This window comes from Apteryx mantelli, chromosome 2, assembly GCF_036417845.1.
Source record: "Apteryx mantelli isolate bAptMan1 chromosome 2, bAptMan1.hap1, whole genome shotgun sequence".
Classification (NCBI taxonomy): domain Eukaryota; kingdom Metazoa; phylum Chordata; class Aves; order Apterygiformes; family Apterygidae; genus Apteryx; species Apteryx mantelli.
In genome coordinates, this window is record NC_089979.1 from 155329267 (window position 1) to 155341700 (window position 12434).

Genomic DNA, 12434 nt, shown 5'->3' on the forward strand with positions numbered 1-12434 from the left:
CTGGAGAGAGAAGCCACAAGAGAGGTAAGAGCAGATAAATCGGAGAAGCTAGAACTTTTGCAAGATGACCTATTAAACCCTTAGGAGGATTTGCTCCCACATCCAAAGCAAACAGTCCTGTTCAGGTCATTAAAATAATTCTTCATCAATAATGTTGCAGCTCAGTATCTTATTTCTGTCCCTTACCCTTCCCTTATATTAGTTGTTTTTTCTATTTTTCCTGTCTAGGTCTAATTTACTTTGGAAATGCCAAGACTGTTAAGACATCAGGAGCTGGAAGTGTTGTGAACCCGTTCAAACATGGAGCGCTGGGACTCGCTGGGATTATTGATCATCACACTCAACTATAATGTGACTGTTGTAGGTAAGGAATTTTAAAAATATCCAATTTTTTTTGCTGCTTTGTATCCCAGGGCCACCCTATCTGATAGCTGACTTTCATTTGCTGTTATCAGTCTAACTGAGATCCTTAAATTAAGAAGTAATTAGTCAGGTATGCGATATAAGAATGGTTAATATATTTCTATTCTTATTAAATAGATTCCTACTTATTTGATGGACTTTTTCTGAACTTTATGATAAAAACTTCTGGCAAAATTTTCAAATTTGGCTCTTCTTGACTCCTGAGTTTCTTGTCAGCACTACTGGCTGGTATGGACCATGGTGAAAACACATAGTAATAATGTTTTATTTATATCTCATAAAGTGAACACTAGAATGTATGCAATAGCTTTAGGGATGAATTAAATAGTTTGGAAAAGGAGGACAACCCTTTCTTTACAGGAAGCAGTTCGTTTGTCATTAATTAGCCTTGCTTTTCATTCTTCATTTTTATAAATCAACAAAGTTCACATGCATTTAAAAAAAATGCATTTCTGTTTTTCCTCAGCTAATGGTGGCCTACTTCATTGCTCTTGGAGTTTTTTTCTTTTTTTAATAAGATACTGTTCCTCTTTCATGGGCTACTTTGAGCAAGGTGTGATCCAGAGGAAAAACTCTGAATAGCTTTGGATTAGGGCCCTTCTAGTGAAATCACGGAGAGCTGCTGCAGGCTGAGCTGCGCGCTGCAGGGAGCACCCTGCAAAGTCGCAGCGGGTTCGGGGAAGGGGCTTCCTCTCCCGCGTCTGGTTGAGACCGAGCCATTGGGGAAGGAGATGCGCAGAGGCCTTATCTCTAAAATGTATGTCAGACTAGACTGCTTCCTAAGGAGCCATTGATTTTTCTTCAGCAGCACTCCCTCTTGTACATTGTCTAATTAAAAATTGATGGTGAAATAGCACGGCTTGAGCTTAATTAACTAATGTTCTTCAAACAATTGAAGATCCTTGCAGGGAAAAAGTGCTAACAAAATATGAAACATTATTTACTAAAGATGACTGAATTTGTACAGTTGGTGTTTTCCATCAACCTAGACTATACGTCAGAAAGAGGGCAATAGCAGAGCCTGTATACCAAAATACAAGAATTTGAAAAACACAGTGAAACCACCACTAAAATCCAGGTAATTACAGATAAAATGGAAGAGCCTCAATTTATTTATGGTTAGATAATATATTATTTTGTCAGTAGCAGGAGGTTTTCATCATGGTATCTCAAGTAGTTTATATATCCTTACCTTTTTCCAATTGAATATTTACCACTCCAGAGGGCAGTTTTACTAGTCCAATCCCATAATCTATTAGCCACAATTGGTTTACACGGGGCATTTAATATGCATGTTCAATGCAATAATGGGTATCAAACAAATGTTGCACAAATAGTTGAATATTTAAGATTTACACTAACTATGGAGAAATAGCTTTATGACAAATAGAAGAGATTGTTGTCCAGAACAATACCTGTAAATATCATAGTTCTTACAGAAAAACTATTCTGGGATTTTGATTTTTTAAAAGTCTTGGAACATGTATTGGTGCTATTTCATAGATTGTCTGCCCTAAAAACTTTGCGTACATATCAGACATGCAATCACGATTAATGACTTAGGGTTTTCAGTGCATTTCTCAGCTATTAACTACTTAAAACACACTTCTTCATTTTATTGACTGAGTTTTGCTATTTGTCTCTTTGTGGTTACAACTGGTTCCTTAACCTTTCCTTAAAGTACAGAATTAATCTCATCACTATCTTCTGTTTTATTTTTTGCTTCTTGTTCCTACTTTTTTGGGGGATAGGGGTGTTTTTAAAATATATGAAACTGAAGCAGAAGTTATTAAACTAAATGAAAATTTCAATATTTTTTATTTTTTTACGATGTAACAGTATATTTTCAGGTTTTTCCATCTGCAAACCAGCAAAACTTCCTCCCTTTCTCTGCCCAGGAAAATAAATATTTTAAAATAAATACCTTTGTCAGTTATGTAGCAGTGTGTTACTTTACAAAAAAACTTTTAACAAAAACTTATCCCATTCAAAAATCCTCCAAGAAACCGCACAAAGAACAGTCTCATTCAAAAGATGTGATGCATAGGGTAGCAATGCCTGCTTTTTTTCACTGCTATTGGTTTGCTGGAATAAAGATAAGGCCTGATCCTTCCCACTGAAGTGGATGAGTCTGAGCCTTACCTAAAGCAATTATATGAAAGAATTCAGGGAAAGACAAATATAAATAAGCAATGTATTGAAAAGCCAAGTTTGTAAGGCTTCTCTTGGTGTTGGTTTTAAGGCAGAAAGGAGAAGCTGGTCTGAAAGGAGAGAGACACCAGCAGAGGCAATGTGAAGGAAGGCTGGAGATACCACGATGAGGCAAACAAACAAGCATTAAAGAGAAATGACTGGGGTACACGTGTACAGACACAAATGTACATTTGTAGAACATTTTGCATAAGTTTGCTAATTAACATCTGTTAACTAGCTCATTAGTAAATCCCAGTCTAGACAGAACAGAGATATTTTCTTGGCCATAGCTAATCTTGCGTTGATTTTATGGTTGAATAAGACCAAGAACAAATACTACATCATGGAACAACCTTTTGTATCTACAAGTTTCCTACTGTGCTAATTGATTTATATTAAAATAGGACAAGATTCAGGTGCAGAGACATGAAACAAACAGTGAAGAAGAACTGTAAGTGAAATGGGATTATTCACTCAACCCTTAACTCTTTTTACCAGATTTGGACATGTACAGAGTGTTTTAGTGAGGCTGAGGTTTCGTTTGGCATGGTTTACTGTATGTCAGACTCCTACACTGCCGCATCTAGATGAAAGCTATGGAATGTGTTAGCTAACACATTTTCACACAAACTTCAGTCCCAGTCAAAACAAAGCCAAAGAGGAGCTTTTAGAAGAGGAAAATGATTACAGATGCTGTTTCTCCAAATGTCTTGTCTACAGAGAGTGGCTCCATCACATGCCTCTTGATAGGATGAGTTCTTTCTCAGTGCTCTGACTCTTTTTCTTACCTTTTGTTCTCTTCTAGGAAAGATCTGGCTAATGTTAATAATTCTGCTGAGACTGGCAGTGGTCGTGCTAGCAGGCTATCCACTCTACCAAGATGAGCAGGAACGCTTCATCTGCAACACCCTGCAACCAGGATGCTCCAATGTTTGCTATGACTTGTTCTCTCCCATATCTCACTTTAGGTTCTGGCTCATTCAGACTGTGTCTATCCTGCTGCCTTATGCTGCTTTCAGCATTTACGTTTTGCACAAGGTAGCCATGCGCATTGTAAGAATGCATTGTTCAGTATACGGACACAAAGGCAGTAAGGGTTTACCTAGCCCCAAAGACCAGAAAAAACACTGTGCAAGTGCTGTTGTCAGTAGACTAGACTGTGATACAGACAACCTGAGTGTCCTTAATTTTTCTGAGGCATATACTGTTCATCTTTCTTTTAGGACACTAATTGAGGCTGCCTTTGGAGCTGGGCAGTATTATCTGTTTGGATTTTTTGTTCCCGAGCGCTTTTCCTGCTACCATTCACCTTGTACAAGCATGGTTGATTGCTATATCTCCCGGCCCACTGAGAAATCCATAATGATGATTTTCATCTGGGGAGTCAGTAGCCTGTCCTTCCTGCTCAGCCTTGTTGATCTTGTCTGTGCTCTTCGGAGAATGACAGCAAGGAACCAACAGAAGAAGCTGCTGGCAAACCTCCACGTAGAGGATGCACACATTTTAGATCTGCCTCCTGGACAGCATGGTAGCTCTTCCCTAGCTCAACATCAAGACCACTCAGTACCAAATGACAGCCAGAGCAGTGACGGCTCCTGCTCGCTTCTCTCTGAAGAAGAAGAAGAGTCTGTTCTTCATCCTCAAGTGGTCTCTCAGCAAACTGCCAGCACTAACCTTAACAGCAACAGCAATAAGCCCTGTGTATCGAGAGATCTTACTGCTAATCAAGACAGCATTGAAGAACCTTTGTGTGCCACTGACCAGCAAGGCACTATGTGCAGGCAAGTGAGACCTGGGCTTCAGCAAGGCTTCATTCAAGACACTGCCCTGACTTTGAGACCTCAGATCAAGTCTCACCTTGGAGTTTCCTCTTCTGTAGTTCAGAGCAAACTTTTAGGACATTATGTTTCAGCTGAGCTAAAAAATTCTGATGCACAATCAAATTATAGCAGTACTAGTTGCCTAAGGTCAAAAAAATCAGAATGGGTGTAGAGCACTGAGTCGACACTTCATTGGGATCCTGGCATGATGTGTTGTGGCATCGCTGAGGAGGTCTCGGAGTTCAGCTGGACACCTCAGCTGAGGTTATGCTGCAGAGACGTTACTTTGCTGTGTTTGTCTAACTGAAGAAAGATGAAAAGCAAAACTCTATTGAGGAGGAAACAAAACCTCTGAGAAGAGCTTGAAAAATACTACATTAAGGAAACTGTTCTCTGGAAGCTGTAATGGCTTTATGTTCTTTTGAGTGTGAGTGACTCTTTAAAGCTGTGGACTGCCACTGATTTTTTAACATTTTTTTTCAGGAGTGTGTATATACACTTGTTTGCTCTGACCTAATTTTATTCCAACATTTGAGCTTAAGAAAGGCTTGACTTTTAAACACAGCTGTACATTGTCTCTTTTCAGAAAGTTAATTAATCTCCTCATATTAAACTCTCTAAGCCTCTCCAAAAGCAAATGTTTTGTAACAAAGTGTTAATGTGTAAACAAGGCCTGGAGCTTACTGATCTTTGGGGCTTGAAGACTGTATCTATCTGTACTAGTTAGCAATACCATGGCAGCTCCTCTTCTCTGGCCCAGAGGTCAACTGTTATGGTTTGACCATGTCTGAGCTATTCAACTCTGCTGGCCTCCAAAACAGGGTGGCTGCGTCCAATCTATTTGTTGGGAATGGTCCTGTGCTAGGAGTTACTCAGGAGAGGGCTGGGAGGTAGGGCCGGAGGTGTGCTGGGGCTGCCCGAGCAACGTGACAGTGTAGGGGACCGTGCTCCAGTGCTCAGGCCCCAGCACTACTTACTACTACTTGTACTGGTGGAGATGTGCTACTGATGTGTCTAGAAAGCATCGCATGCCTCTGTCTGAAATAGGCACTCCAGGCTCTCATTTTCAGCAGGGCAGATGATTCATCTGACCTATTTCAGGCATCTCTTAAGCTAGGGTGAGTCACTCTGGATATACCTATTTCTCCCACAGTGTGATCATCTCAGGCCTGGGCTTAGGGAAGGCTGTTTCTACCCCAAGAGGATACAGTAGCAATGTCTATACAAAAACATTCACTTCTTCATTTGATAGACTTCTAATGCTAATCATTCAAAAATGTGTTTAAATGGAGCGAATCACGGCTGATTTTTATTATTGTCATGCCTCGTTCTTTCCTTCTGCTTTAATTCTGCTGCATTTACATAAGCGTGGCCTGGCACCAAGGCACAGCAATGGGTGAGCTGAATTCACTCTTAGCTTCAAGTCAGAGGGGGCTGAAGGCTGCAGATACCTGCAGATCACCAGATGTGGAGGAGCGTGTACTCTGAGGAAATGTACTGGTTATAGTGCCTTATAAAACTGATTATTCAGGGGGGTGCAAGAGCTAGTGTTTGTAGGCACTGCTTGGAGCTGAAGCAGCTCCCACTCCATTTAGACCCATGCAGAGGAGAAACAGGCATAGAGCCAGTCCTGCCCCTATTCTGCCTTATAACAAGTTCCTGTAATGACTTTATGGCTGGCTCCTCTGTGCAGAACATCAAGGGAAAACAGCTTTCACATCCTCCCTTTTCACTCCTATGGATGCACAAGTCTTGAAGATGGGCCAGTGCATAACAGCCATGTATCATTTCTCCCAAATACGAGGTAGGTAATAGCACTTAATTATCCCACATCTTCTGCATCGCCTCAAAAACTGGGAAGCTTAGTAGATGGGCAGAACTGCTATGTGGGACTGGAGGCAGAATTTCTGTCTCCATGTAACGTACTTGGAGATCTTCAGGTATGCTGCAGAGGTTTTTAATTGCTACCTTATAAGTAATATTTTCCTTCTTATTAGCTGTGCTTGTTTCTTTTATCCTGCATGCTTGTTGTATGTTTTGTCATTTCCAGGGTAGGGGCCACATTAATTATTAAACTTATCATAGACAGAGAAACATTAAATATTTAAACTCTTCAGCCTCCAAAGCCTCTTTAATGGAGTCTGTGCTGATCACACATACTGTCACAAAATATTGCAACAATGAAACCTTTTATAATTCACTGTATCTTCTCAGCTGTGAGAAAGAATGCAAGGAACAAATGTGGATTGAGTATATCCTGTGCATCCCTCAAACCGAGATATCTATATGTCTATAAATAGGATAGGATAAATAATACATGCATTGTGGCTGGACACAATTTGCTTATTTGTGTCTCTAGCTAGACAGCTTTTAATGACTCAGGAGTCTCCTTTTAAATCAAGAAGAACCTGCTTGTGTCTGGAATAGATATGGAATTAGTGAACTTCCTCCTTATTCCATTTGTGGTTTATTGTTGGGAGGTTTTGCCCTTTGCTTGTAATGCCATCCCTTTGCTGCAGACCCGGCTGCTCTCTGGGCTGTATCCTCCTCAACTCAGTGTGGGGTCAGTGTATGAGCATATAATGGATTTGTAAAAACTCCTACTAAGAACAGGCTTGTATGGACATTTTGGTAGAGAGGGAATAGAAGTTTATGGCATCAATAACCTACTCCTTAGGGAATGTCTGTGAGTCTCTTTTAACAACTATTTCCAAGTCAGGTATATTAAATTATGAAGACAGGATCTGGGGAACTGGGTGAATCTGCTAGCAAGAGAAGACCAAGGGAAGATGTACAGAAGTGTTTGCACTGTCTGAGCTCTCATGGCTGAGGCAAATGAGAAATGATGGTTGGGAGGGACATGAGCAGCGAGGAGGGGGACACAAGCAAATCTGTTTGAAAGAAGAAACCAAGATGGCAACCACATATAATTTTTCCTGCTATTCGATATCACTGAATGTTAAGATAAGGCACTATGAAGATGCATATTCTGTCCAGATGTCCTAGAAAGAGTGAGTAGAAGAAGTAATAGATTTGGTTTAGGAATGGAGCAGAGAAGTAGCAAGATTTTCTGCTGTTTAAGCAAAGCCCTAGTCTTTTAAATTTCTGAACAAGACCTTGTAATTTCTTCCAAAACATATTTCATACTCAGAAGAATGTTGCAAAAGCTACTTGTTAAGCTTGCCAGTATATCTTTAAATCTTCTCTTAATCCAGTTACTTCAGAAAAAGCATTTCTGAAGATGGGCTGAAAGCACAATACTCATAATGCTGCCCTCCGGAAGCTTAGCTCTTGTGTGCAGGCAAGGCTGCCATAGCTGAGGACGGGGGTTACTCCACCACTCGCACCCTTAGGGAACAACACGTAAGCTGTATTTATTGCTCATCAAGTTTCCTCTGCTACTGAACATGAGACTATGCAGAAATGAATTTGAGCTCCCTAGAAATAAGAGTTGGAGCTGACCAGGAAATCTATGATTCTCCCAGTAGGAAATACAATTTTCTTTGGAAAATTCTAAAATACCTCAAAAAAAATTTTTTTTTTAGTATCTTTAACTGAAACATAGCATTTGCTAAATAAGTATCTAATAGGCAACTGGAACCCAGACCTTGGAATTTCCGTGTTTCTGTGCAGTAAAATCAAGATTCTTTGGGAGCTTCGGCAGTACCAGCATGATTTCAGAAAAAAATAAGTTAAATACTTCTAATTTTTTTTACCCCTAGTTAAAAAAAGATTTTAAAACCTTTTTCTGAACAAAAGGTTTAATTTTTTTGTTTTAATTTGGAATATGTTTTTTAATACTGAAAATGAAGCCAAAGCCCAATTTCAATCTCCTATAATCACTTTCTCCTCTTTCTTCACACTCTCGGTTGGGTCTCTTTGATTTGCTCTCATCAGCATAACAGAAAGCTGTGACTCTCTATTCTCTTGTGAAATACACTGTAGACAGGTGTCTAGGGAATGCATAATTTCCTATTAGCAGCAGTTGTTCTCCATGAATCTCTCAGATCAGGAAAAGTATTAAATCTGAAGTTAGCTATGTATAGAGGTCTTTAGTGTATTTTTTCAAGTTATTAAAATTATCTATCCTTGTGTGATACATCATTATTGCAGTGATTATCTTTCTAGAAGGGATCATTAAGGAGGATATTAATTGTACACTTTTATTTTAATGTCATGATTACAATAAAGAAAAGATAAATTATTACTGCTTGTAATGTTTTAGGATAATAAAAAAAAATGCATCTCCAAAATTATGAAGGTCGAGTAGTTGAAAAGGCTCCTCTTTAACTTCTGTCTTTTGTACTATTTTTAATAGCCTGATATTCAAGCGATAGAGAAGTAATTTTATAATGTAGTGCCCTTACACTGTAATTGAGTTGCTAAAATGTTCTGCAAATTAGATGGTCTCTGTTCAAAGTCATAACATGATCTCTTGGTCTGTGATACATAGAAATGCTGATTCTGGAAAATGAGCTTAGCAATGCAGAAATCTGATCAGAAAGTATGAATTGTATCTTTACATTTAAAATAATCTAGCACCCATGTAGCTAGATTACAATCACAGTCTAGTTCACTAGCCTTTGCCTTTCCTTCGCCCACTCCCACTTCTGTTTCTTCCACTCGGGTCGCTGCAGCTATGATTTAACTATGGAAGGACATGTCTAGTGCTAACTCAAAGGACGGTTTTCTGTTCCTTTGCCATTCACGACATGGAAATATCAAAACATAGAGAGCTACCTCTAATTCAGGTTTTGCAGCTAACACTTTAATTTGGGTACTGGATTAGCTTTGAAACACGTTCACTGATGAACAATTCACTGAACCAAGACGATGGTGGACTCCAAGCTTTTCTTTAAAACCTGAAATTTATATATGGTGCACTCAAGAAAGGTGGGAGATCTGGGGTCAGCAATCAGAAGCAAGTCCTTCCATTTCTTATTTTCCTATGTGTGTATCATTTATTTTGCCTGTGGGACTTTAAGTACCTCACACTAGAGTGTGTTTGGGGATTTTTGTGTTCCTGAACATGTTGCCTTTGGAAAGATGCAGAAGACTTTGACCAATCAGAATGAATTTTTGCATCGTCTTCTGTGATTGCCTACCTTTTCTTAGTACTGGAGATGGGCAGTATTCTTCCTTTTTTAGGAAAGACCAGGGTAAGATGCTGTTAGAGCCCTACTAGGCCTGTTAAGCAATGCCTTCCTTATCCTCCCAGCCTAGACACCCACACCTGCTCATTTCTCTAAAAGTCAGTGTGACTGATTTTTACCTCTAACAGACAATATAAAGACCAATTATAGTTATTCCTGCTATCTGCTTTTTCCTAAGGCTCTGTGGTATCCATGAAGGGCTAGAAGAAATGCTCCAAGGCAGATGGGTGACAGAAATATTAGCTAAAAAATTCCAGCTTTTCTTCTGCTTCAGCAAGCCTCTTTCTAAAACATTTTATTGAAATATAAACATGGAATATCTATAACACAGCTCACTAAATTTGATGCATTGATAGACACCTATTTGCATACATTCAGTGGAGACTTTCACATATGCCTTGACAGGATCTTGACAGGGTCCTGATTTTTAAATGACTGGAGAATACCAAAGAGTTTGCATTTCAGCCACACTCCTGTCCCCCCACAGTCACTCAGAATTGATCCCAAGGAACCTAAAACTATATGAAATTCAAAAGATGACCCTAAATTAGGGAACGATCTAGGCACAGATTTTCTTGTAATGAGGATGGAGATTGTAACAATTATCCACCTCATGTTCTGGAATAATGTGAAACACACAGTTACTTCAACTTAAATCCATGTAAAATTTTTAGTTTACAGCAACAGGGACCATGCACATTTTCAGATAATTGGGAAATTATCCCCAAAATTAAGACAAATTATCTGTGTCTGACAGACATATTTCATGACAGCTGGCCAAAAACACTGACAACCTTTAGAACAACAATGTCATGCTTCCTATTTAGTTAGCACTTTGTATGTTACCAGAAGTCCTTAAAATGATAGCAGGTTGATTTAGATCCAGCAGCTGACATTTCATTACCCCTCAGGACAGTAATTCTCTCACAAAAAAGATCTGATGAAATTATTCAAGCAGTAGTTTTATTTCTCTGTGCAAGATTCCTAAAATATTCCAGTTTGGCTCAAAGCATTTTACCTTTTGAAAAGTTTGGCTAGCATGAACCAAAGATCCTAAGAATTAAAGATATAGGTCTGGATTCAGCAAAGCATTAGACTCTTCACTTCTATTCAAATGCCTGTTGCTATCAGTGGCAATACTTCTTGCAAGGGTGGACCCCAGTTCCCACTCAATGGGTATCAGTTTATATCTTGTACTGTACTGCTTTGGAGACCAAATTCTATCTAAATTTTGCCTTGCTTTTGGAGTGCACTTGCAGTCCTCATAAGAACAGGCTAGTTGGGGCACCAAAGGACAAATCTCAGGACTCCTCAGTCCCTAGAGAGCCACCCACTGCATCCCTGCAGGCAGCCCGCAGGCCCCTGCCAATACAGACTGAACACCTTAAACACAGAGTACTTCTGCTGACTAATGATAAATTAGTATATTAGTTAACACAAATCCTGAGCTACAGGAGTAGGTTGAGAAACTGTTGCAAAACTAAGGCCACCTTGCAAAACAGTGTTTTAGTAGATACATAATATAATTGCATGCACACGGCTGCATCTGCAAAGTTAATGCTAGGTGAAACTTGTCTAGACCAGAGAATCTGCAGGATCTTTCTTGAAATTGGACTATATAAAGAAAATGATGAAGGTGTGGACACCTCAGTCAGCACCTCACAGAAGACCTCACCTACCCTCATGGTGAGGACTGACCTCCCCTGGCTGAGTCTTCCCTGCAGTCTGGCACATGGCCATATAATGAGCACGTAAGTGTTTGCCAGAATCAGAGCGTACAAAGAAAATGCTAGTGAGTGTCAGTTTTTTCCAATTTTGTGTAGTAAAAGAAGTATTAACAAAGCCAGTCTCTTTCTAGTCTGCCCACTTGGATACTAGGTGGGGTCTGCTTGGAGCAGAAGGCTGAGTTTTTCCACTACACCTGGCTGCACCCCACATGGGGCTGCCCAGCTGCTGGTTCATGTTTCAAAAGGCCGCAAGGTACCGTCTGCAGCACCTAACCTCAGCTACCCCAGCTTCTTATGCAAAACCTGTTTACTCTTCACCCTGGGACAAGGTGCTCTGGCTCAGCCCAGAGCCAGAGGTCAGAAACACAAGTCAGGTGAAACTTGGGGCAAGCAATATAAGACACATGTACACCCTATCCACCTCCCAGCCTTGCCAGCCCCCTCCAGCTTCATCACTGGCCAGCCCCTGTCTACCTCATCCATGCAAAGCCTGTTTTCCAGAAGGGATCTTAGCACCTTGCTTTGCTGTGGGCTTCTCAGGACCTTATCCCAACGTCTTCTGAGAAGCTGATGGAGGCAGGAAGCTTGGCATGCTGAATGCTCTCTGTCCATCCAGGAATCACTGCTGCAAGCCAGAAATCAGGCCTGCAGGGTCCTTGCTGCTGGCACTCTGTGACACAACCCTGCCAAAATGACTACAGTAAAACAGGGTGTCCACAGTTTGCTCCAGTTTTCTTCCTCTCCTTCAAAGCGAAGTCTGTAAAGTGCATGTGTGGCCCTGATATACTTGGAGAGAGTGAAATGCTGCAGACTGCCTTGGGAATATATCCAGCTCTGCCAGACCCAGTGTGCTGGCACAGGGTGGATCACTTTGTACAGAAGATTTGTTGGCAGTTGTGAGGATGCAGGCAATTAAGAGTTAGCCAAGACCTACTGCTGCCTATGAATTCTCAGAATCACAGGGACATGTATCTGGCTGCACGAAATAATTGTTTTTTCAGGCATTTGTGCTGTTCTTGTCCTTTCCCTGCTCCTCTCCCACTGCCTCCTACTCTTCTTGCAGAAGCAGAAATGACTGTGTCTTAGCACCCCTTGTGTTTACCAAAGCTCAGGCTGTT

The 12434-nt window shown here is 40.4% G+C and overlaps 1 protein-coding gene across 1 annotated transcript; it reads left to right on the forward strand.

The window, feature by feature from the left end:
• Positions 1 to 300: 300 nt before the first annotated feature.
• On the forward strand, positions 301 to 4617 carry GJD4 (gap junction protein delta 4). Its single transcript, XM_013949267.2, has 2 exons — positions 301 to 364; positions 3422 to 4617. The coding sequence occupies exons 1-2, from the start codon at positions 301 to 303 to the stop codon at positions 4606 to 4608; spliced, it is 1251 nt and encodes a 416-aa protein (XP_013804721.2). The 3' UTR covers positions 4609 to 4617.
• Positions 4618 to 12434: the final 7817 nt, after the last annotated feature.